The sequence below is a fragment of the Schistocerca serialis genome, chromosome 9 (genome assembly GCF_023864345.2).
Source record: "Schistocerca serialis cubense isolate TAMUIC-IGC-003099 chromosome 9, iqSchSeri2.2, whole genome shotgun sequence".
NCBI classification, from domain to species: Eukaryota; Metazoa; Arthropoda; class Insecta; order Orthoptera; family Acrididae; genus Schistocerca; species Schistocerca serialis.
Genome location: NC_064646.1, coordinates 101465679 through 101492887, shown reverse-complemented (window position 1 = coordinate 101492887; position 27209 = coordinate 101465679). Strand labels below are relative to the sequence as shown.

The window sequence follows — 27209 nt, the reverse complement described above, 5'->3', positions numbered from 1 at the left end:
TTGGTTCCATGATGATTGGCAGCTATGTCAAACAGTGGCATGTGGCATAGAGCTATCCTCATTGAAACACATGTACATTAAATTGAAGGTTGAAATGGGTATCAGACAGACCATGTCCTATAGGAATCCCAGCAAAACAGACTGTGAGACATATAGGAGGGAACTTGACTTAGGTTTATCAAAAGTTTAAACCTCGATAACGAATCCAGTAGAGTTTGAGGAAGCAGCAGAAGGTGTTACCTTAGCCATAGTGACCTCATATGAGGACAACTGCACAGTCACCAAGAAGTGCACAAATAGGAGTGTGCCCTGGTGGAATAATAACTTGGAAATTCAAAGACAACAGGTACAAAGACTGTTTAATATTGTGAGACGTAAAGGACAATGGACTAAATATCGTGAGGTCCTTGTCAACTACAACCTTGCAGTCAGACAAGCAAAGACGACATCCTGGAAGGCATTCTGTGAGGAAGTGGAGAGCATGGCTGCTCAAGCCAGACTTCACAGAATCCTCACTAGAGTACCAACCAATCCAGGAGGTACGTTGAGGAAGGAGGATGAGAAATATACAAAGACAGCACATGAGACGCTGGAACTGCTCCTCAAAACTCACTTTCCTCAGTATGCTCTGCCAGAAAACACAGACCAGTATGCCATCCTGGAGAGACAATGGTTCTCAGGGACTCGAAGAGAGGACTGAGAATCGATCAAGGAGTGTGTGGACTTTAATAAAATCCAATGGTCGGTGGGAACAAATGGTTCAAATGGCTCCAAGCACTAGGGTTAAAAATGGTTCAAATAGCTCTGAGTGCTATGGGACCTAACATCTGAGGACATCAGTCCCCTAAACTTAGAACTACTTAAACCTAACTAACCTATGGACATCACACACATCCTTGCCCAAAGCAGGATTCGAACCTGCGACTGTAGCAGTTGCGCGGTTCTGGACTGAAGCACCTAGAACCATTCGGCCACAACGGCCGGCCAAGCACTAGGGGACTTAACATCTGAGGTCATCAGTCCCCTAGACTTAGAACTACTTAAATCTAACTAACCTAAGGACATTACACACATCCCTGCCCAAGGCAGGATTCGAACCTGCGACCATAGCAGCAGTGTGGTTCCAGACTGAAGCGCCTAGAACCGCTCGGTCACAGCAGCCGGCTCGGTGGAAACATTCCGACTGTTCAAGTCACCTGGCCCAGATGGAATTTTTCCACCTCTCCTGCAACATGCAGGAGATAATCCCATAAGAGTCCTATTCAGGTTATTCAAGGTTAGCCTAGCAGTAGGGATCATTCCTAATGCTTGGAGGGCAGCGAAGGTTGCCTTCATTCCAAAGACAGGGAGAACTGATCATACCAAGGTTAAGGATATGAGACCAATCAGTCTGTCCTCCTTCATTCTCAAAACATTGGAAAAACTGGTTAATGTATACATTGGGGAGAGGGGGCTAATTAGGGCCTCTCTACATTCAAACCAACATGCATATCAGCCAGGTAAATCATGTGAAACAGCTCTCAACCAACTCGTTGGGAGGGTGGAGGAAGCACTTCACTTCCAAGAAATAGCCCTCTGCGTCTTCCTGGATATCAAGGGGTCCTTCAATAACACGACCTTTCGATTCCATGGTAAGGGCAGCAGAGGTGCATGACCTAGGGACCACTATATGTAGGTGGACCAGGCCATGCTTAGTGGAAGGACGGTAGAGGCTACCATGATGAATGAAAAGATGGTAATTAACACCACTAGAGGCTGCACACAAGGAGTTCTGTCCCCTTTATTGTGGAATCTAGTGGTGAACGAACTTATTGAGGAACTAAATTCCACACAATGCTTCTGCCCAGGATATGCAGATGACCTTGTCATAGTAATACTTGGCAAATTTACTGACACAGTTAGAAATATGGCACAAGGAGGATTGGACATTGTGCAAAATTGGTGCATTAAACAGGATCTGTGGGTTAATCCTAAGAAGACTGTTATGGTGCCATTTACAAAGAGGCATATCCAACACTCAAGTTGGAATCTAAAGCTCTTCGATGAAACTCTACCTGTGAAGGGGATAGTGAATTATCTAGGGGTAGCCTTAAATGAGAAACTAATGTGGACCCCTCACATTAAGAGTATCTGCTCCAAGGCAAAAAGTACTCTAGTGAGTGCCAGAAGGGCTTGTGGTAAAAACTGGGGCCTAAGCCCCAGAGGTATGCACTGAATATACTTCGCAGTGGTTAAACCTAGGATTTCCTATGGAGTCATAGTGTGGTGGAAGAAGGTAGAATAGCAGGTTGCAGCTAACGAGCTTGCTAAGGTGCAGAGACTAGCCTGCTTAGCCATAACAGGCGGAATGAGCAACACACCAACTACTGGGATGGAAGCCATGCTGGACATGCCTCCACTACACCACTGGGTCAAGGTGGAGGTAGCAGCTGGGGCATACAGACTAAAAACTGGGAAAAACTGGATCTCATTAGGATATCCAGAATCACACACTGACATAGTGAGTGAGGTAAACATAGGAATGGCTGGGGAAATGCCTGCCAACTATATAATAACTCCCAACTGCTTCAACAAGCTTTACAATATAATAATTGGAAGCAGGGAGCAGTGGGAATAAACAGTTCGACATTGTACAGGGGACATTGTTTGGTTCAATGATGGGTCAAAATCAGACCAAGGCGTTGGGGCAGGAGTGTACGGGATTCACCCAAGACTGGAGGGAATCATCTCTCTAGTAAAACTGGCCTCTGTATTCCAAGCTGAAATTACTGTAATCAGGGCATGTGTGGAGGAGAATATGTATAGGTGCTACAATGACTGTAGCATCTACATCTATTCAGACAGCCAGGCAGCCCTGAAATCACTGGCAGCTCCTGCAACAAGATCTAAGACTGTTGCAGAATGCCACAGGGCTCTGGTGGAGCTAGGGGAAGCAATAGGGTAAACCTAGTGTGGGTCGCTGGCCACTCAGGGATCTGTGGCAATGAACAAGCCGACAGATTGGGCAGGATGGGGGCAATAACTCCATTTATTGGAGCAGAACCTGTCCTGACAATCACCAAGGCTATGATCAAACTAGAACTATAGAACTGGCTCAGGAAACAGCACGTAGAATTTTGGACCAAGGTCTCTAAACAAAAATATGGTAAGGTAATGATGCCAAAGCCATGTTTTAAAAGAAGCTCTGTAATCCCAGGATTGAACAGGAAAGAGATCAAACTCATGACTGGACTGATGACCAGCCATGGGAATTTCAAAAAACACCTACACACGATGGGTATAACGGAAGAAGACCCTAAATGTCGGGTTTTGATGAGGGTGAAGAAACTGCATCACACCTAACCTTCGACTGTATGGCATTGGAGAGCAAAAGATACAGAATCTTTGGGACAACTAGACCTGAAGGAATTGTGTCTAGCAAAAAAACTGGTAAAAGGACTCCTTGCACTATTTAAGGGCATTAGTTGGCTTTACTAGATATACAGGGAATGATACCGCACAATAAATTCGGTTACAGTATGGGCAGTGGCGAGTTAGACCTAAGCTGTTTTAGCTTCCCTGTCAAAATCAAATCAAATCAAATCAATACTTTGGCTTATGTATGTGTCCCCTGTCAAGGTAATAAAGTTGGACATCGCCCCCAACTGCCCTTAAGTCATTTTGAGATCCCAAAAGGTTGGTTCTGCCACATCCATCTCGACCTAATCTGAGGTTCAAACGGCTCTGAGCACTATGGGACTTAACATCTGAGGTCATCAGTCCCCTAGAACTTAGAACTACTTAAACCTAACTAATCTAAGGACATCACACACATCCATGCCCGAGACAGGATTCGAACCTGTGACTGTAAACCGCTCGGCCACTCTGGCCGGCCCTAATCTGAGGGATTCAGGTAAAAATTATCCATGGAGGTACAAATTATCTCATGGAGATATGTGGTAACATCCCGATAATAGTGGGGCAGTGCACCACCCTGACAGAAAATGACAGCAGGAGGCATCTGTGGAACTGCATAGTTCACGAACATGTTTATATAGGCGTGCATTGTCACTTCACTGTAGATCCACATATTGTTTATATAATCTCAACCACATGTTAACTTTTGGTGAACACCTTTTGTATTCTATCACTTCTTCCGAAGTCTCACGTCCCATATTCAACAGTATTGTCAGTTTACATTGCTACAGATGTGGAAGATACACTGCACACCAAAATTATGGGATCACTTTTTCGAAACCCCGTAATTGTCTCCCGTTTCGACACATAAGTTTGAAATTTGACTCAGAGGTGCCTACAACCTTCCTCTATATGGTGCAAAAGCGTGGCGCTCTTCGACGTCACCTTCTGGCTCAACAACACTTCATACAGCAAGATGTCGACACATGCGAAAAAGAGGATGTCACATTGGCACCAAATTTCACTATTATTCTGCCCAACCCCACCATGGACGTGTTACAACCCCTCTTACGCACATTTCACCCCTTATTTTAACACCTTTGTGGCGGAAGTCAAACCACGATTCCCAGTGTTTAAATCAAGTGATTTTCTTACAGGAGACTGAGGGAAACATTTCAGACACACCACTGCTCAGAAATGAAATGGCATCAGGTGATGGCATAAAGAGCATCAACGAAACTACCCCTTTCCTTGGGACATTGATTCCCACACATTTTGCAGTCAAAAACGCAGTTTGCAGCACAATGAGCAGCAGGAAGACATTCTAGACAACCTTTGGCACTGTGGACACATCCTGGGCAATTCAGCCTTTCTTGATGGATGTCACCGGGCTGCTACTCCATTGAATGTGACTTCATCTCTTTGGAGTGCAGTGTGACTGCAGTTTTAGTTTTAAAGTACAAAATGGAACCGCTAGTGACCATTCAAAGCCATTCGGTGAAATTCGAATGTGATCTGAAGCAGCAAAGGGTCCTTCTGGTTTCTCAGTGCTCCTGTTGCATTACAGTGGGGGGTTGCAACATTGACACAAGTGTGAATAAAACGGCAAAGGATTCCTATAAGCGTCCCCAGTTTGGCAAAACCCTCAGTGACACCTGCCCACATTTATTGACAATTTTAGAAATGTATGTTCACAGAGAAAATCTGCGAATTAGCCAATGCACCTGCACGTAACAACCATTTGACACACCTCTGAGGCCAGCTGCCAGCCTGCAGGTGTCTATAAGTATTTCATGGGTTTTCTCAGTAGAGACATGTTTTTAAAATACTCAATGAACGTGGGTAGATACCACCTAGGGCTTTTCCAAACTGGGGAGTCTTAGAGTGACCCTTTGCCATTTTAGTCCCACATATGTCAATGTAACATCCACTGTCACGCCACAGGAGGATGTGAAACAGGAGCACTGAAAAGGTACAAGAACTGTTTGCTGCTTTGGATCACATTCAAATTTCATCGAATGCTTTGAACGATTTCTAGTGGCCCTACCCTGTACACCAGATCAAAAATTGTAATGCACTACGCTCCAAAGGGGTTGCATCCCTGCGATATCTGTCGAGAAGGGTTGAATCAAACAGAAGGAGTTAACAGTGCTAAAAGTTATCAGGGATATCTTCTTGTTGCTCGCCGCACGGTGTACTGTCGTTTTCGAGCCAAAGGTTGTTAGGAATCTCTTCCTGTGGCTCTTCACACTGCGAACTGCCATTTTAGACCGCGAAATGGGTGGGAATAAATGTCCCACAGAGAGCGGTGTTTTCAGTGAAGCTCTTTATGCCACACCCTGACGTCGTTTCGTTTCCATTCGGAATGACGGCATATCTGAAATGTTTTCCTCAGCCACACAAAGGAAAACCGCGCGATTTCAACGCTGGGCATCGCGGTTCTGACCTCCATTGCAAAGGTGGTAAAAGAAGGATGAAATGGGGGTAAGAGGAGCTGTGACGGCCTTCTCATCGTATGACACGTCTGCAGTGGCTTTGGGCAGAACTGTAGTGGAATTTGGTACCACTATGACATCAATAACCCACTTCATATATCATATGAACTTCTGAGCTATGGTCATTCTTTTGCATGTGTCGACACCTCACTGTTTGCAGCGTCGTCGTGCCCAAAGACGCCACGCTTTTTCACCATTACAGAGGAAGCTTTTAGGCTTCTTTGAGCCCAATTTCAATCTTATACATCGGAATGGGAGACAATTACGAGGTTTCGAAAAAGTCATCCTTTAATTCCGTTGAACAGTGTAGATTTATTACTGAACAGCACTGCATTGACATATTCGCTGTTTCCGTCCATATGATGCAACATTTCGATAGCAAAATCATATCATCTGTGATGTTCTTTAGCCTTAATGTGATGCAAAAGTTGGAGTTTGTATGCTCACAACCGGAGATGTTTGCATACCATGTCATGCACCATCGAATGGGAAATGGCTAGTTCCCTACTAGCTGGTCTGGCCGGCCGCTGTGGCCGAGCCGTTCTAGGCGCTTCGGTTTGGAACCGCGCGACCGCCACGGTCGCAGGTTCGAATCATGCCTCGGGCAAGGATGTGTGTCATGTCTTTAGGCTAATTAGGTTTAAGTAGTTCTAAGTTCTAGGGGACTGATGACCTCAGATGTCCCATAGTGCTCAGAGCCATTTGAACCATTTGAACTTGCTGATCTCTTTGGATTTACTTGGGCTTCTAGTGAATGCCCCATGCACACCATACCATGGTATCTTCGGTCACAGGTATTTTAGTATGTTTTCCAGCATTTGAAATCAAACTTCCGATTTCTCGAAGAGTTCTATCTCACTGATAAATGGATTTATGTTTGCAGGATACAGATTCCATTCTCTTATAGCACTCTGCTGAACACTTGTTGCAGATTTCAACTCTGCTGAAATAGCACACATGTATGTCCTGTTGTGTTCATAACATAGGGCTGACATTTGTATAGTTACTTCCAGCAACAAGACGATGGCTCACTGCCAAGTCACTTGGAGCACTGTAAGTCCATGCATGTCCTGTACTATGTTAAAAACTATAATCAGTGAAATTACACAGCCATTAGCGGTAGTAATAAATAAAAAGCCTCCGTGCAGGGGAATTTCCAGACTTCCTGAAAGTAGTGCGCACAGTGCCTGTTTACAAAAAAGGCAGTCCAAATGAAGTGTCAAGCTACAGGCCCATATCTATAATACCAGTACTAGCGAAGGTGATGGAATTGATAATGAAAGAACAACTATTAAGTTACTTTGAAAGAAATAGTCTCTTTTATTATGCGCAACATGGCTTTTGGAAGGGCAGATCAACAACAACAGCTGTATTTGACTTAGTTACAAACATAAGTCAGGGTTTTGAAGACAAAGAGCCTATAGCACTAATACTCTGTGACCTTAGTAAGGCATTTGACTGCATCCCACATAAGGCCCTGCTCAGAAAGCTAAAAACATATGGTATATGGGGATCTGTCCTGCAAACTTTTGAATCCTACCTGAGAAACAGTCGGCAGATTGTCTCCGTGCAAGGAGCTGATTCAGGTGAGAAGAAGCTACAGTATGGTGTTCCACAGGGATCGGTAATAGGGCCCCTGCTGTTTCTTGTCTTCGTAAATGACATAGGCTTGAATGGGCACACCTTGCAATTTGTGGATGATACAACCTTGTTCTCAAAAGGAGAGAATGTTAACAGGCAGTCCAACATGCAGAAATCTTGTTCAATGAAGCTAAGGCCTGGTTTATCATGAACAAAATGAAAATTAATAAAGAAAAAACTCAGAGGATGATATGCAGCCTCAGCAATACTGGAGCACTGGGTAACGCAGCAGATGTTAAAACTTCTGGGGTTTCTCATTGATACCAAATTAACCTGGCAACAGCACACCAAACATGTATGTTCCAAACTTTCAGGGGTCCTCTACCTCTTGAGGAAAATGAAAAGTATAGTACCAGAACAGTACCTTCTAACTGTGTACTATGCAATGTTCCACAGCCACATCAGTTATGTGCTGTTGTTGTGGGGCCATTCTGCAGGCTGCAAGAACATGCTTTTACTGCAAAAGAAAGCAATGAGGATCATTACTTCAAGCAAAAAAACAGACCACTGAAAACCAATTTTCACCAGGTTAGGATTTCTGACTGTTTACAGCCAGTAGATAGTGAACTGCCTCTTCCACATAAAAAGAAACCATGATATTTACAGACAGAGAAATGAAGTTCACAAATACAGCACTCACAAAAAAGACAGTATCGACAGGCCAAGGTGCCGATTAGCAAAGTCACAAAACAACTTCCCAATGGTGGCCCTAAAATTGTTTAATGCTCTACCAGATCACATTCAGTCTTTACCATGGGAGCAGTTTAAAACTACTATTTTGTGTAAGCTAAAAGAGCAACCCTTCTACAATACTGAAAAATTCTTCTCTAGTAATAACACAGTGTTTACTTGAGCAGCAGCTCAGTTCCATGACTCCAACAGCAACTAGTATATTTAATTTCATTACATACTTGTATCTATTTTATACTTGTGATATTATTGTAATTTAATTTATAACTTAAATATGTCTTGCGGTATTAAATTACTATCATAGTAGAGTTGTATTCATGTATTTTGATAATGTTGTATCTTGTTGCTGTCTGTCCATCTGTGGCTGGTGAATGACATAATATTGGTAATAAAAGGTAATCATTATTAGTCCATCATCTGGGTTCTTTATTGGATGATTTGAACTCTCCCATATTTGTTTTGGTTTCGTTCAAAACAGATGCTGGTTTCATATCATTGTCATCCTTATTATGAATTTGTGTGTGTATTGTACTCTTTGAATGCATTGTAAATATATTGTTCATATTCTGCTAGATTTTTTGATTGTAGCTGCTCACAAGGAAGACAGTTCTTGGTGCCCATATGGGGACAATTATGCCTTAAATGCACAAACAGTGCCGGACTGATATCCAGTACCACAGCTGCAGAACTTTATGCGCACGTGTGTGGAATCAGTCGTTCAGTAAAATCGATTCAGTGCAGGTATTCATGCAGATTCCTGTGCTGCCTGAAGATATACACAAAATGGTCATTATCACACCATTTGGGCTGTTCGACAGTATGTTCATGATATTCGGTCTTCTGAATGCAGCCCTGAGCTGGCAGCATTTCCTGGATGATGTCTCGTCAGGCTTACCACGATGCTTTGCATAGCACAATGACTGTTTCTTTCGAAGTTACCTGAGTCCACCACCATCTCGTAATCATTGTCTTTCAGTGAAGTGGAACTCATCATTAACCCACTGAAATGCATTCTGGGGGCACTGAAATGGATTTTCTTGGGTACCTGACCATCCCTTGTGGATCCACACCACAACCACTCGCATGTGATTGTGAATAAGCTGCACCCATAGACACATAAAAACTTATACCACTAACTTAGCATGTTAAACTGTTATCGACGTCATCTGCTTAATGGCACTGCTATGCAGAACCCTTTGACTTCAGCTCTACGTGGCCCCATGTCAAAATGAAGGATTCCCATTATCTGCTCGGACACACTGGAGAAGAGCGTCAAGGAGTCCAAACAGATGGTAATGTCCCCACAGCAAATACCCTTTACCACACACCAATTAATCATTTTCAATCAAACCATCCACATTCATTCAATTTGGAAAAGTTATATGATCTGATTTTATATATGCATTCTCCATGGTTGTTAAGAGTGGTAACTAGGACAGCTTCTGGAGTATCGGTTGAGGGATTGACGTGTTTCTGAGATATACATATTCTGCTTTTCTTCTCGCTAAAGCGAGCCAATTAACATTTGTGCCACTAGCGGTTTGTTTTGAAGAGAAGGAGATTGTAAAAGGAAAATAATTAAGGCGTGGAATCACCGGAGATCTGGACATGTAATGGAGATGGATTTAATACACGATTTCCTCCATAAATAAGGTTTGTGACTTTTTTATTCTGGAGTGAATGAATGAATGAGTTTTTTCTGAATCATTTGTTGATCATGTTGGCCCTGTAATTAGTGGGGAAGTTTCAGCTGTGTCGAAGATCGCCTGCAATCACTGAGTCTGTGTTAAATCGTCCAAAAAGGCTTCGTACACATCTGAAATTCGCATCTTTTGTAAAAGGAACAAATTGTCTAAATGATTGATTCTCCCGACTGACTTCAGTGTTTAACAGTAATAACAAATGTAAAGATCTCTTACAGCAAGCCAGCCGCTGATTGCCAAGACGAAGGACTCCACCAAAGATTCTATTTGGCTGATTCTTTTTATTACTATATCACGTAATGAAATCTTATATTAAAAACTATACATAGATAAAGGAGATAAAGAGAGAGAGTGAATGAAAATAGAGATAATACTAAGAATCCTCCATTAGTCTAATTTTTCGCCTGTCTTATCACGGATCAGCCAAGAACTGGGAGGGCCCTACTTTACTGTATAGGCTTATGTGTGAAGGTGAAGGGATCTTAAAGACAACAGATACATGTCTATACAGACAAGACATTACACAGAGATAGCGGCTAGCTGCGTTGATCATCTATTCTAAGATTAAAGAGACGGCAACTTATTATATGAACATTAAAATGTTAAAAGATCCTCGCAGAAGTAATGCTGTTTCCTCCCCCAGTGCACAATGCTGAATTTGCCATGGTTTTGGACGCCAGTCAGACTGCCATAAGTGCAGTGCTTCAACAATGTGTCAGCAGTGGTAGCTGGCACTAACTTGGGTTTTTTTTGCAGAAGGTATGAGTTGCAACACAACTGCAGCACTTATGATCACGAGCCACTTGCAGTATTTGAGGTGGTGAAGTACGCCCACCTGCCTGTGTGGGAAACCATTCCTTCATCACGCTCACAGACCACAAGCCCATCACTCATCCATTTCTGAATAACCACTTTAAGTGCTCACTGCACCAGGTCCAGCAGTCCTAGTATGTGTCTCCAAGGATATTCGCCACATTTCTGTAATAGACAACATCACAGCCGAAGGCCTATCCTGTGCTTGTGCAGGTACCTCTCCTCCTGTGAGCTTTGAGGATGTCGCTCAATGCCAGGAGAATGGTGAACAGCTACACCACCTCTGCCATGACACCTCCAGTGGCCTATCACTGGAACTAGTGCCCATTCCCAGCTCTACCCCTAAGATTTGGGTGTGATGTTTCCAAAGGCAAACACCATCCATTTCTTCTGGAGAAATTCTGGTGCAGTGCTTTCGGCCACGTCCATGGACTTTCACACCCCAGCATCAAAACCACTGTGTCACTTGTGGCCATGCATTTCATCTGGCCAGGACTTTGGGAAGACTCCCATCAGTGGGCATGTACCTGCACTGCATGCCAGAAAGTTGGGAGGCACATACATGCATCTGTCAGTGCCTTTCCCACTGTGACCGGCTGTTTTTCATATGTCCATGTGGACACTGTAGCAAGATGGACCATTTCACTTGCTGGCTGGAAGCAGCACTGACATTAATGCCAAGACCATTGCTACCACCTTCCGCGACACCTGGGTGGCGTGCTACAGCTGCCCCAGTCATGTCACAACAAACTGTGGGTGCCAATTTGACTGTGTGCTATTACATGTGTCTCTCGTCTGTGGAGCGGGCACTTGCAAAGAACTACCATTACCACCCTACATCCAACAACATGGTTGATCGACTCCAAAGGTCACTGAAAGCCTCCATAACTTGTCACAACAAAGCCCAGAGTGAAGCAGTTCCATTGGTCCTGTTCCCATTGTAAGTAACACCAAAGAAAGAGATTGGTGCTTCACCTGCCAACCTCATCTACAGAAAATCACCACCATCCCTAGTGATTTCATGTAGTAAGTACCTTTACTAGATGACTCATTGGCCTCACCAGTGGCAGAACATCTGTGCATCCACCATGCTCCAATGAGGCATTTCACTGGCAAAGTGTTTGTACATGTTGATGTACAGTGCTCTATGCACATCATGTTGCACATTGACATGGCACAGCCACCTCTTCAGCCACCCTACTCGGTACTACACTATGTTATGACCCACAGCAAGGTTATGCTTGACATTGATTACAGAGGTAAGCCAACTAAAGTCTTAGTGACCAAGTGAAGCCAGTTTATGTCTTGACCACTCTGGGTCGTCTTTTATTTCCTCGACCCAGCAGATGACCTGTCAATGGATGATGCTTCCTTTGTCACTAGTCAGGAAAGTGCTTCTGCAGTGCATGCTCCCATAGCTGCCAGCAATGCACATGTTCCACCAGCTGTCATCACACTGCCACATGTACACAGCTCATGGCCTAGTGGCTAGTGTTGCTGCCTCTGGATCACAGGGTCCCAGGTTCGATTCCTGGCCGGGTTGGGGATTTTCTCTGCCCGGGGACTGGGTATTTGTGTTGTCATCATCATTTCATCACCATCATGACAGTTGCTGGATTGGACTGTGAAAAAATTGGGACTTAGTATGGGTGCTGATGACTGCACAGTTGAGTGCCCCACAAACCAAACATCATCATCACACTGCCACATGTGCACTGGCCTCATCCCACCTTGCCCAGCCAGAAAGTGCAGCTGCCTGGATTGCATCCACCACATGCACCCAGACCACCTTCACTACAGTCACTAGTGGACTATGTCACATATGCCAGTCAGCGAGTCTGCTTCAGATGCCTGTTCAGCATCATAACTATGTCCTGCTGCACAAGGCAGGCTGCATGCAACATAGCCACCATTCAGAGTTCAAATCCAGTGCCCCATGCACCGAATGCTGTAGAGACCCTGTCTCCACTGGGCTGCATCATCACCTTAATAATCTCCAGTCAAACACCAGACATAACCTCCCATAACTCTAGTTACATATCTGTCACAAATTTGGATCCACGTCTGTGCCCTTGTGCCTCCGCTATGTCGAGGATTGAGTCTGGAATGGCTTCCATGGCAGTTTGTATGTACAGACCTTCTACATCCCCTGTGTTGAGCATAGTGCATCTGCAACAGTGTGTCAGTAAACTCTAAGCTGCGTGACTTGTGGACATCTGTATTTCATTATCTTGTATTAATTGTCAGTGTATTAATGCTCTACAGGCAATGTCTTTTCTTGGGACCAACATCCTTGATGCCTATCAGATATTCAGATATATTACTACTTACTGTAAGGCCAAATTTTGGCAATGGTGTGGCATGCATAGGGCAAGCCAGATTGGACCAGCTGGGCAACTGTAAACAGGATTCCCTAGTCTGATTCTTGCAGACCACATGGGTTAAGCTACCAAAAACTCCCCCCCCCCCCCCCCCCCCCGATGCTTAAGGGAAGTTAACTTGATATTATTGATTTTGTTTTCTCAAGTTCACGAAGGGCATGGACCCTGCAGGTCGATCAGAAAGTAGCAGATTGTCATTTTGGACACACGTCTGTGGTTGCTCAATGTGCTTGAAACACTCAGGAGTGTTCACCCTCCTTGACAAATGTTCAGGCTTGGTTTAGTGCGAAAATAGGGAATTAATTGTGCTGATGGAATTTATTGCGGACATGCAATTGCGAGTGCATTGATGTTTACAACCAGAACTTATATGTCAGTTGATTTTGTACTGATCTGCATTGAATATCTGCATTTTTGGTAAACTCATTCAGCTCCGGTCACTATAGCCTCCTCTCTGAACATAGTGTATGGGTGCAGCAGTGAAATTGGCTGTGGCACAACTGATTTGTAAGTGATAGTATCCACAAGTTTCTACTTCAAATGGTTTGATTCAATGACAGAAGAAATTGAGACATTTGAAGAAAATGATATCTCCGACTTAACAGAACTGCCTAAAAGTAAAACATGTTATTGGTAATCAGTGGGTACTTCAGGTAAAATATAAACTTGATGGGTCGATTGAGATATTGTGCACACTTGGATGTTTGCAATATGTTCCATTTGGCGGGATTTGGTTATGATGAATCTTTTAGTCCAGTTGCTCGTTCTGATGCTATTGGTGCCTTAATAGCCATTATACCTGTCGAAAACTTGAAGCTTCATTCATTTGATAGTAGAATTGAATTGTAGTATGGTGACCTGGATGCAGAAACATTAATTACGCAGAAGGTTTCAAAGGTGGTTCAGATTGCACTTGTCGCCTCATGAAATCATTATGTGGACTTACGCAATCACCTTGTTGCTGGAATAATGTCTGGCACCTTTATAAAGAAAAATGGATTTATTTGTTTGACAGCAGATCATTGCATTTACATTCAACAGAGCAAAACATCAAAATTGCTGATTGTTATTTATGTCAATGACCATTTCATCAGAGGATCAACTCGGAGTGCAGTGAATTCCTTTTTAGATTTGTTACAGTCAGATTTCAAATATTAGTGGGCTCTGTAGACTCGTTTTAAACATGAAAACAGAATGACAGTATAGCCTGTTTATTTACAGTGACCATACACAAAGAAGATTCTAAATTGTTTCAATATGACTCACTCAAAACCATTGAGGACTCTGTGTGGCAATGAACAGTTACACAATGAAACTATCAAGACTCTTGACAGTACTGTTCCTCATCATTCAGCTGGGGTATCATTCATTAATGTATCTGACATCTATTACTTCATATCTTGATTATTCCAGTTCAAAAGTTGCTCGACTGGTGGCTACGCGCACATCTTGTAACTGGAACTCTGTAAAACGGATTTTCAAATATGTTTGCTGTGCCTCTGACTTGGGTCTCTTCAACACTTCATCTGGTGACAAACTTTGCTGACCTTTTTTTTTTTTTTTTTTTTTTTTTGTGGGCTTCTGCTGTAGGAACTTGAAAAGAAGTGCAGCAAATATCAGACCCTGCTATAGTTAAGTCGTATCAAATGAATGTCCTTTACTTGGTCCATGCGATTGGATATTACAATGTTTTACAGGTGTCTGACAAAATATGTTAATATATACACCAGGTAGATTATGTTCTACAATACACTGCAACAGGCTTATGTAAAATTTGCTTCACTGAGTAGTCCACGAACTACACTTAATCATAACCAGCACTCTTACTGTTCTATGTACTCTTATAGAGCAAAAACCATGACATCAAATAAGACTTCACGGTTTTACAAAATAGTGTATTGTTTGCAATAGACTTTATACTTCAGTGGAACTTATTGAACGAAGACCCATGTGAAATTCTTCCTTTTGACAAAGTTGTGTATTAGCAAGTAGCTCATGCAGGTTTGAATTTATTCTGGTACAATGTTTGTGAATTTCGCCAATTTTCTTTAGCCTACATTCGACTGGCACTAGGTTTGTTTCTTTTTTAGGGATTTAACAGTCTTTAAAATATATAAGCAAGGTACTGTTACGATCCCCAGCTTTCTGAAAATGGTTTTGCAGGAGTCTAGTTTTGTTTCCATTAATGACAACCATAACTCTCTACTGGATCCTAAAAATGGTGAGCTGCTTGATAATTACCCCAGGACATCACACCCTATTTTTGGTACAGCTGCATGCATGTGTAGTATGATTTTTCTACTGGGTAGAAAACGTTTGCAAGCACATTCAAGGCTAGCAGCCACTACTTATTTTGGCATTTACCTGAAGACTAAATTTATTCAATTTCATATTATCTAATAGCCACAGACCTAGGAATTTGAATTCCACATTAGTGTCTATTCGTTGGTTGCCTAGTAAATGCTGTTGTTAACTGTGGTTGAAAGGGGTGTGAGCTTAGTGTGGTGCGAAAGTTCATGCTCACTGTCTTTAGTGTTAAGAACGAATTTTTCACTCTGCAGTGACTTGTGCACCAATATGAAACTTCCTAGCAGATTAAATCTGTGTGCCAGACTGAGGCTCTACCTCGAGACCTTTGCCTTTTGAGGGCAAGTACGCTACTGAATGAGCTACCCAAGCACAACTCACAATCTGCCCCATCCTCACAGCTTTACTTCCACCAGTACCTCATCTTGTACCTTCCAACCTTGTTTACAACCCAGTTACAGAGTTGTCAAGAAGCCAAGTTCACAGCTTCCTGTACTGCAGTTGGGTTGTTCCCTTTAAGAAGTAATTGTTCAGTGAGCATTGACATTCAGGCACCTGTCATTCATACAGAGGAGGAATAGCGTATGCCCCAGTCATGAGCCCTAAGGCACACCTTGATTGACTTCCATATAGAAATTCAGTTAGTGACTCGAGATGCTTTTGTGTTTCTTCTGTAATCAGCTGCTTAGGAATATAGGAATAACACAATCCATTTGTTTGCGTCTTCTGATACCATGCTATACAATTTTTGGCAGCAATTATTTATGATCCACTATGTTAAAAACCCACTGACAGCTCTAGAAATATGCCTGTTGGTTGTTTTGTATACTAAAGACCTAACATCATGAAAATACAGCCATATACAGCAGTTTGCGTAGATTTGTTGTGTCTTTAAGCCCATGAGCTCAGTTTAACTTTGTCAATGAAGCCTCTCAGCTTTTTACGCATACCCAAACCACTGATCAAACAATAGTATGTATTATGTTGCATATTTGTGATTTACTTCCTCTGAACACTGAAGTTGCACAGATGGTACAGGGAATTAAAAAAAAAAGCAATACAGTAGCCAGACATTCCAATCCGATTAACAGTGAAAGCTGTAAACACAAGTAATGTTATTTTACATTCTGATACAGAGTAAGCATTTATCTTGGCTTCCATGGTTTGGAAGTCCATAATATGTCTTCTGCTAGATATGCAGGCATTTGCAACCAGTGGCGGATACATATGGGGGAGCACCAGTCAAATGTCGCTACTACAATGTTAAATGAATGCAATCTCAATATATCAAAAAAGGTAATTTATTGCTCTTGATGAAGCTAACATATTTCAGTACATTACTTATAACAGTATGAGAAATACTTTATTTTGGTGGGATTGAAAAGAAAAATGAACACCAAGAAAGAAAAACATGCTGCTTTACTGTGATTTATGTTACACTTTTTAAAACAATGGACCTGAAAAATTTACATAGCGAACTCTAACATACTAAACAAGTGACAACACAGTTGGATAATGGTGAACTGTGAGCATGTATTTGCTTTGCAGCAGCCAGGAAAGCAATTATCTATCATGTTTAACAACAACCATAATAATAGTAATATTATCTTGTAAAGTATGAGTATTGTTTAATGCATTATACATTGGCCAGAAGTAAGTAGCAATATTAACAAGAAATGACTCGTCCAGCAATGTAAATTTAATGTGGATGGATTCAATTTCCTTTCTCCTAAATCAACAAACACTATTAAACAAGATTTACTGTTACATATAACAACAAAATATTGTTTAACACTCTCACCTACGTTTTGATGTACAAAAACATATTTATATGAGAAAAACTAAGCAACCAATGCTGATACAATTAGTAATATATATATATATCATTCACTCTAATACCTAGAAATAATCCACGTCTTTTACACTTCTGTAACTTGTTCACAAAACTGACATCTGAGTCATAATACAAAATTTAGTTGATATTGAGTGTGTAAAAGACAGAAAACAGGACCTGCACAAGCAATAGCAGCAGGTTACATTGAGGTTATAACATTATTAGCAGCAGTATTGTCTGGGAAAAAAAACTCTTATACTATTAAAAACAACAAAATATACACCAATTTCACAAACAATGAGGAGGTATTTAAATGTTATACAAAGATGGCAAGAATACAGTAAGGCAAAGTCTCCTCTGCCATTAGCTGTGAAGCGATATAGAGGGCTGATCTGCAGTATGGCACTTCAAATGTCTGGTAAACAAAGCAGATACTGTTCTCATAGCCAGCAACTTTCTTAAACACAACTTTTATACCTTAGTCACAATGTTGACCGAGTCGAAACAAACATTCAGGCCCCTCTTGCACAAGTCAGTGAGAGAGACCACTAGTAGGAGGAAATACGATGCAGGTTACAGAGAAAAAATGGGTCCGTTATTCAAACAACGATTTTCATGCGTGGAATGGATTTCAAACAACATGACCGCCAAAGTTGTTTCGACATACAGCACTTCATTTGGCAAGGCAATATCTTAGCTAAATTACTTTAAATACGCAACTTAGAGATAGGCACAATCAGGGTACAATTTGCCCTTTGTGTGTGTTTATGTTCATAAATTTATTGACTTCTTTTTATTATTAAAAACGCACAAAAATGAGTATAAAGAATTGTAGAGCACAGAAATAGCTTCAAATATATAGTCACTTACAAATGTTATACAGGAATGAAACTTTTCGATGTAATGGAAGCAGTAACTTAAATTAACTTACAAACAGGAGGTTTTTCAGTCTTGCCACAGCCATACTGCAGTATGACAAAATCTTGGGCATTCCCATCCTGCACTTTTAATGCAAGGTATCGTCACAGCATAGCACGAAGCAGAGGGTGGACTTTGTTTCAGTAGATATTTTAGTTACCAAAAAATTAATGAAGCAATAGAGACTACAACTGCTGTTAATTGAAGAAATATGTAAAGATACAATTCCAAGGGGCAAACACCTTTGACTGCAGACAATAATTAGCAAGTGGATAACAAGATACCCGTGTACTTCATGCCACTAACTATGAATTTTAGTTCCACGAGAAGAATTCCCAGGTAGCATGAGTGCTAACACATACTGTTACATTTTCTGACTAAGACTTTCACAGTCCTCCACATATCTTAATAAAAATCTATACTACTTTCAATTCCACAGCTTCTTTTTAATTGGGCCTATAGCAAAATAATTGTGGAATGCCAGAAATGTGCTTTATATTACCAAACAAAGGTTAGTAATACATAAATAACACATTTATGCACTGATGGTTATAACAGCTGCAGCACAATTTCTTACCATTTCCAAAATCCTGCTTATTTTCAAGAGGTAGGCTAATTATATATAAGCACTTCAGTCATTAGGCCACAGAAGATTCACTCAGCCCATTAAAAATTGTCACACAGTCCAATTTATCAGGCTATAAAGCCCAACACAATTAATTATGTACATACATACAACTTATGTTTGATATAAGCTCAAATTCCAAGACATAATTTCATGATAGTGAGAACAGGAATAATATCAAATATTTACAAGCTGATAATCCATGGTTTTCAGACTTCTCAAGTGACTGACAGTACATTACAAAACTACTTTCAATCAAATCACAGTATCATAATTCAGCAAATCTGTGAGCATGTATCGATTATTTACAATAAGTGGACAACAGTCATATATTAAAACACACATGTAACAAATACTGTACAAAATTATAATACAATAACAAAATAGTTTTTCACAGACAATTAAAGTCCTTTAGCTGCATAATAGTCAAGTACATAAATATTAGAACAAACTGTCAAAATTATCACACATTTCAAGGCCATTTATTTCAAATTATGAATTGTCAATACACTGTTATAGTTATAGGCAGAAGAGTGACAAATTGAAGTATAAATGTCAATGTTGAGGCTTTATATAGGCAAGAAACGACACCTTTTGAGTTCAAATGAAGTTGATCAGAAAAATTGCTTCTACAATTGTTCCAAACTGCTTTTTAAGATACAGGCTTTTGAATACACTGTACCCACATAATTTTTATTAATGACTAGTTAACTTTTAGTAAAAGGAACATGACACAATGAAAGACAATTTCAGTAGTCTTCTGTTAAAAAAGTACAATTGTTGTATTTTATTTAATTTGAACATCCTGAGGCTATGTGCAAAAAATGTGAACTTTTTTGACATGGTATTCATACGTTTCAGTTGAACAAAGGCAAGTGATAGAAATCATAGCCACGTTTGCCTTTCACAGCCCAGTAAATATAGACAACATGGTACGCTCCAGGTATAAAACATATGAAACCAGCCAAGAAAAATACAAAACCTTGTATACCTGACTCTGGAATGCAGACCACTACAACTCCTGTCACTAATAAACCTGTAAATGCAAAACAAGAATCCATTATTCCAGATCATTAGAATCTTCAAAGATTATTTGTGACACAAATAATCAAGCTAAAGCAAAAAATTCACAAGTGCCCTTGAAATTTGATGATATGTTTATTAATGAGTAATGACACATACAGCATATGAGAGAACTTAACCAACCAGCTGCTGAAACTGTCAACTGGAGCAGGACTCGCAAACACAAACATTTGATGGCAAAGTTGAATCTTCGGGTCTAGAGTATTTTTCAAATACATTCTTTTTATTTTTATTATTTCAATAAAATTTTTCACAGGCATACAGAAATAAATTTCTGAGAAAAATGTAATGAGAAACAAACAATATATAAAAAACTCTCGAGACAAGACAGAAACCAGAACAAAGAACAAATTATTCTCTGTCACAACTGGGAAACGGGTGTACAACCTAATCCACTAAGCAAAACTTAATGACATTTTACAATATTTCAATCACATGATACATGTCAATGCTGTAATAAAATTCCAAAAGCCTTGCTAAGGATGATTAAATACACCAGCCCAACTTCTGATGTTTCAGTCCTTCCTAAGTCATTATTATACCCATTTTAGTAACAAAAATACCACCTGTTTGCAGGAGCCCAATTTCAAAACGTTTCAACCAACAGTGATATTCATGCATGTACACTACATTGTATACTGCTACACTTATAGGTTTTGTGGCCAGTAACTTACATGCACATTTGGTTGTAATAAAAGACTTACGTATGTAGATGGTTTGACAACTGACAAGCTACCTGAAACTAGCCATCAATAAATAAATAAAACTTCCTATGCAACTTAAAATGATTCCTCTAACATTTATTGTGGTCACATAAAAGTTGCAGACTTGTTTCAATCCAGCATGCCAGAGATACAGGAAGACAATTTGGTCTGTTGCTTGTTGTATGGATCATATGCGTGACAATGTGCTGTGATGGGGAATGCATCCGTATCTTACAAGGTCAGTATTCAAATACATCAAGTGTACATAGCTGGTATTAATTTTATTTGCCTACAATTGTGTTAAATGAACTTAATTCTACATTTAACACTGCAGGACTATCTTAACTCTTGTTAAGAAATTTTCCCATGTAGTAAATACAGTTAGTGTAGGTACAATTTTAAACTGTATTAGTAGACGACTAACCCACGGCAGAGCCCCAGCTGCAGACTGTCTATATAACACCTTCCAGGGACAACAAAAATTTGACTTTCAGTAATTAATTCAGTTATTGATTGAATTTAAAAATTTAAAATGTTATCATAATCTGTTCATTAAGAGCCACAATCTTAGGTTGAACCCAATAAGTCAAGTATTATAGTTGGAAACTACGTATATGCCTTGAGGCAGTATAACTCGCTGGGTGCAAATTACCCAGACTATATCCATCCAGCGCCTGACAATGACATCACTTAGCAATATCCAACAACTTCACACACAAATAAAACCATCACGGAAACTTTTCTTGTCTTCCCCCCCCCCTCCCCCCCCTCCCCCCCCTCCACACACACACACACACACACACACACACACACACACACACACACACACACACACACACACACACACACACACAATGAAAGGAAAGAAGTCTATTGCTTACTATGTTTTTGCTGTTCATGCAGTAAAACTTCAGCATCAGACATGACATTTTAATTTATTACTTCTTTATAACCAACTCTATTCACAACACATTTTGAAAGCCGTATCCACATATACCACTGAATGTACCTGTAAAATGATTTTGTACAACAGTCAGTTTGGGACATATGATGTTTTATACATGGGTGTTTGGTTCTTTAAAGAATCATGGATGGGCATTTACTACTTTGTTTCCAAAATTTTATTATCTAGTAGACTCTTTAGACTGCTGGGTAATGTTTAAAGATCTTTATGAGAAAATGTTTCATGTTATGCCTAAGTAACATGTACAATACTTTCTCTCTAGTGTCTAAGGAAGGTAAAACTGCTCAGAAGAAATTTCATAAGGGCTGAAATGTACTGTAAGAGTAGTACCTCATGGTGCCTTCTTTATATCTGGCTTGGGTGCCTTCTCCAAGCGGACATTTCTCAGGGTTCCTATGCATTTGATTTCATTCGACGCATGAGATTCAGGTAGGGGCACAGAGTTAAAGTAATTATCAATGTACACTGTGCTGTTCTGAGGGCTGTAGCGCACACACAGCTTTTCAACTACAGAATGTCCCAGTGGCTTATGGGGATCTCTTTGACTTGCTCCAACGTGTATTTGTAGATGTCATCATAACTTATTTGTATGTTGTGTCCCTTTTGGGAAGCGTATTTTCCTGTCTCTCTTGTCAGAATCTCAGAATCAGCATCAAAAACTTTATGAAAAAGATCTATTGGCATCGAGTTTGATGCAGGCATGTTCTATGATATCAGCTGTAGGATCACTAGATACCTCAATTTTTGTGAAGAATCTAGTCTTTCTTCCATCCAGTGTCTTGTTTTCCTAACTAGGGACCGCGATCATGATTTGGAACAGCAGGGATTTTCCTCGAGTGGATAAAGACGAAACATTTTCAAAAAGGCTGTCAGTATTTACTGATCTTATCTCTGCAGTTCGTCCCAGAACCTTATTCCCTAAACCAGCAACAACAGTGGGTTGTCCCCCTGCATCACTACCTGCAACATCTTTGTCAGTGCCTTCACCATCATTTGGCAGAACAAGTACAAATTCAAGCTCCTGAATGTATCAAATATGTCAAAGTTTCATCATCATAATCATCATCATCATCATCATCATCATCATCATCATCATCATCATCTGTGGAGAACAGGATATTTAGAACCTTTCCTAAGTCCCTCTCCTTCTCCCACATTATATCTGAAATACTGGGTGATCAAAAAGGCAGTATAAACTTGAAAACTGAATAAATCACGGAATAATGTAGATAGAGACGTAAAAATTGACACACATGCTTGGAATGACATGGGATTTTATTAGAACCAAAAAAATACAAACATTCAAAAAATGTCAGACAGATGGCACTTCATCTGATCAGAATAGCAATAATTACCTTAACAAAGTAAGACAAAGCAAATATGATGATCTTTACAGGAAAGGCTCAATATGTCCACCATCATTCCTCAACAATAGCTGTAGTCGAGGAATAATGTTGTGAACAGCACTGTAAAGCATGTCTGGAGTTATGGTGCGGCATTGGCGTCGGTTGTTGTCTTTCAGCATCCCTAGAAATGTCTGTCGATCACGATACACTTGCAACTTCAGGTAACCCCAAAGCCAATAATTGCACAGACTGAGGTCTGGAGACCTGGGAGGCCAAGTATGACGAAAGTGGTGGCTGAGCACACAATCATCAGCAAACAACGCTCACAAGAGATCTTTCACGCGTCTAGCAATATGGGGTGTTTTTTTTGGTTCCAATAAAACCTCATGTCATTCCAAGCATGTGTCTCAATTTTTACCTCTATGTCCACATTATTCCGTGGCTTATTAAGTTTTCAAATTTATACTGACTTTTTGATCACCCGGTAAATCGGACCAACTGCGAGAAAATGACCCCTTACCATCCACCGTATATTTCATACGTAAAGATATAAGCCAGTACCACAACAAAGCAAATAAAGTACTCTTTTTCCAATTTGTGCTTATATATTGCATTTAAGTATTCAAATTACTAATCCGTAATAATATGAGCGAAATTATGAACCTGCACATCATAATTTTATTATTACTTACCACCTGCTCATGACGAGAACTAGCAGAGTCAATAGCACTAGAACAAATGCTTTCCACCAGGAAATAAACAATCCTGATCTCCACTGCTACTGTTAGTTTCAACAATAAACTTTCAAACTAACAATAAAACTTAAAAGAAATATTTCAGTTGCTGACAAAGTGCTTTTGGAAAGAGATATATCTGAGAAGAGCAAGCGTATAATGAATCATACGATGGGATATAATGGGTTAATTCATACTTCCATCCTAATATTATTAAATGTGAATGTAGCTCTGTCACATTTTCACAACTAAACTGCTGAAACTTGGTAACTACGTTAAAAATTATCAAATTTGTTTTGCAATGTCCACACTGTATGGTGTATAGCTATTTCAGTAGCATGGCACACAGATGCACACTCCTGCCCATACCCCTCCACATGCACCAATTGGCAGTGACACATCACATGCCACTGTGTTGTACAATGAGTGGGAAAGATGTGGTCTATGACTTAGGAAAAGGTAAAAAAACGAAACTGGAAACCAGCAGCAATGGGAGCGAAACTCAAAAAAGTGGGGAAACTAAAAACAGAAGGAAAGCTTAAAAAACCACTATGGAAGGGGGGTTGTTTGTCCACAAAAAGAGCTATAAATGACTGACATCATCTCACTGGCACTAATCAACTCGAGAACGCGATCGGCTGAGCACGTATCATCTGCTAAAATGGAAGATATATCAGGCGACAGCTGTAGACGGGTGCGTAACGGAGTAAAATAGGGGCACTCGAGTAAAAGGTGTCTCACCGTCCACAGTTGAGAGCAGTGGGGACAGAGTGGGGGAGGATCACCACTTAAAAGATGTCGACGGCTAAAAAGACAGTGCCCTATCTGGAGTCTAGTTAAAATTACCTCCTCCCGACGACGAGTTCGGTAGGAAGAGGGTCCAAGCACAGGAAAGAACTTTCACGTCCCGCAATTTATTACTGGGAAGTGTTGACCAATGTATGTGCCATAGAAGAGCAACACGATGACATAAAACACTCCATAGATCGGCAAAGGGAATCATGCGAATAGCAGGCTGAAGAAGAGAGAGACTGCAGCCTTGGCTGCTATATCGGCCGCCTCATTTCCACAGATACCAACATGACCTGGGATCCAGAGGAATGCCACAGAGACGCCCCCCAAGTGGAGGCAGTCCTGAATCCAGTGGACCAGAGGGTGGACAGGGTAGAGAGCTTGGAGACTGAGGAGAGAGCTGAGCGAGTCTGAGCAGATAACATACTGTATCTGCTGATGGTGACAGATGTATTGGACAGCCTGGAGAACAGCATAAAGCTCTACAGTAAAAGTGGGTCGTGTGTGTGTGTATGTGTGTGTGTGTGTGTGTGTGTGTGTGTGTGTGTGTCGTCTACTTCTGATGAAAGCTTTGATGGCCAAAAGCTCACTTTCTGACAGGTTTTTTTTTCCTATCTGCGACTCAGCATCTCTGCTATATGGTAAGATGGTAAGTAGCAGTTATCCTTTTCATGTGTCATTTTTATGGAGACCAGCACTTATGGGAGTGTGGATGGCTGATTTAGCAGGTACTGAAACAAAGGATGCTTTTAGCTTACCCATGCTGGAATCTGCTGTGTTGCGTCATGAAATGCAATCGTACTATTGTTGAGGTGACCAATCACTCGATTGGGAGACTGAGTGGAGAGAGATGATGGTTAATAAAATTAACTAAGTGGTTGCGGTGGAACATATTCCTGCTACTCAGATCATAACACAACCATATTTGTGTGATGTACATGAGGCAACAAGATTAGACCCCCCAGGAGGTCCACAACTCTTTTGTGGATATGTGCATAGCGAACACGGGACCCTGAGCTAGTGTGGCCCTCCTTCCTTTCCGGGCTGCATACTTTCCTTTTCCACATCCTTCCCCATCCCCAATCCTCCCCCCCCCCCCCCTCCCCTCACCACCGCCTCTTCCCTTCCCTTCCCATTCTCCCCCTCTGGGAGTATGTTTAGTGTCTACGTCTGTAGACAGACGGTCGAAACTGTAAAACAATCTCTCTTCTTCGCTTTCTCTACTGGCAAGTCTTTGTCCTTGCTTTGTCCTCTTTTCCTTACCTCTTCTCTTTACCATTTTCTCCGCTGCAGCGTTTGAGACCTCAAGTCTTTCCTTTCCTTTCCTTTTCTTTCCTTTCCTTTGTTCCTCCATATGCTTGTCTGAAGGCTGACCCACACATTCCCACGCGTAGCTGGTGACGGGGTAACGCGTAATTTCCCGCCCCGGGTAGACAGGTAGGACATGTACGTACCCCCTGGTAACGTCCAGGCCCAGGGAGGGGTGATTACCCGAGCTGATACCTTCCGAAAGTACCGATTGGTCCCTCCGTCCATTTCTTGGGAGGTGTGAACAATTACCTAAAGCGGGAGTGCCCTCAGAGAGGACCCCCCCCCCCCCCCCCACAAGGAAGGAGCGCGCCATCGGAGACGCCGGTAACCATGGGGGATACTTCCGCAATGGTTTCCTCATCATCTACTATGTCTGCTCACAAGCAAAAGTTCAATGAGTCTCAGCCACGGACAATTCTTCCATCGTTGCCACAGTTCCTTGTTTATCGGTCGGAGGAAGGTCAAGACTTCTCTACAGTCAACCCTTTCGTTATTCAGAAAGGTGTCGACACAATTGCTGGTCCTGTAAAGTCTTGTTTCCAATTACGAAATGACACCTTTTTGTTAGAAACAGTCAGTGCCCTCCAGGCACAAAAACTGCTGCGTACTTCACTGCTCCACACCGTCCCTGTCTGGGTGGAAACGCACCGCACTTTAAATTCATCATGTGGAGTCATTTATACAAGTTTCCTAGACGGATTGTCCGACGACCATTCCATCTACCATAAAAGCAGGCTATGAGATAATTTCCGTTCGCCCTTACATACCAAACCCTACGCGTTGCTATTGGTGTCAGCGGTTCAATCATACCGGCCAGTCATGTTCCAATCGAGCCAAATGTGTTACGTGTGGCAAGGATGCCCATGAGGGTGCTTGTCCACCTCCATCCCCTCGTTGCATCAACTGTAAGGGTGACCATGCTGCTTCCTCTAGAGATTGCCCCATTTTTAAAGACGAACGGCTCATTCAGGAAATCAGAGTGAAGGAAAAGGTGTCGACCTTTGCTGCTCGAAAGTTATTCGCCAGTCGAAAGCCCACTGTGCCTCACACAGGTAAATACAGCAATGTCCTTGCCTCTCCTTGGCCAACAAAGGAGGCAGCCATGCAGACTTGTGATCTCACCTATGGTGCCACGGTTGTCAGATCGGCCAGCACAAAGATCGCCCGTTCAATCTCCCCACTCTCACCTGCTCCCTCTATGGCTCACCCTTCATTGGGCTCAGCTAAATCCCGAGCCCCAAAATCAGACACTCGGCAATTCACCATATGCTCCAAAACCTTACATACACTACTTGTGAGAAATGGGGCGATAGCTAGATGGGAGATGTTTGTCCTTTCCAGGTTTCGGAACATGAACGACAACAGCTTTCCGCCATCTTCTGGGAAAAGTACTGTCGGTCCAAATTCAATTATAAAGGCGAAGGAGGTAACACAGACTTTGGTATGATAAATGCAGCAACATTTGGATGTGG

General features: G+C 41.5%; 1 protein-coding gene across 1 annotated transcript in view; it reads right to left on the bottom strand.

The window, feature by feature from the left end:
• Positions 1-16711: 16711 nt before the first annotated feature.
• LOC126418617 (uncharacterized) overlaps positions 16712-27209 on the bottom strand; it is a 40587-nt gene continuing 30089 nt past the window's right edge. Inside the window, exon 3 of the mRNA XM_050085458.1 lies at positions 16712-19839. Within this exon, the coding sequence (XP_049941415.1) occupies positions 19661-19839 (179 nt within the window). The 3' untranslated portion in view covers positions 16712-19660. The remainder of the gene's footprint in view (positions 19840-27209) is intronic.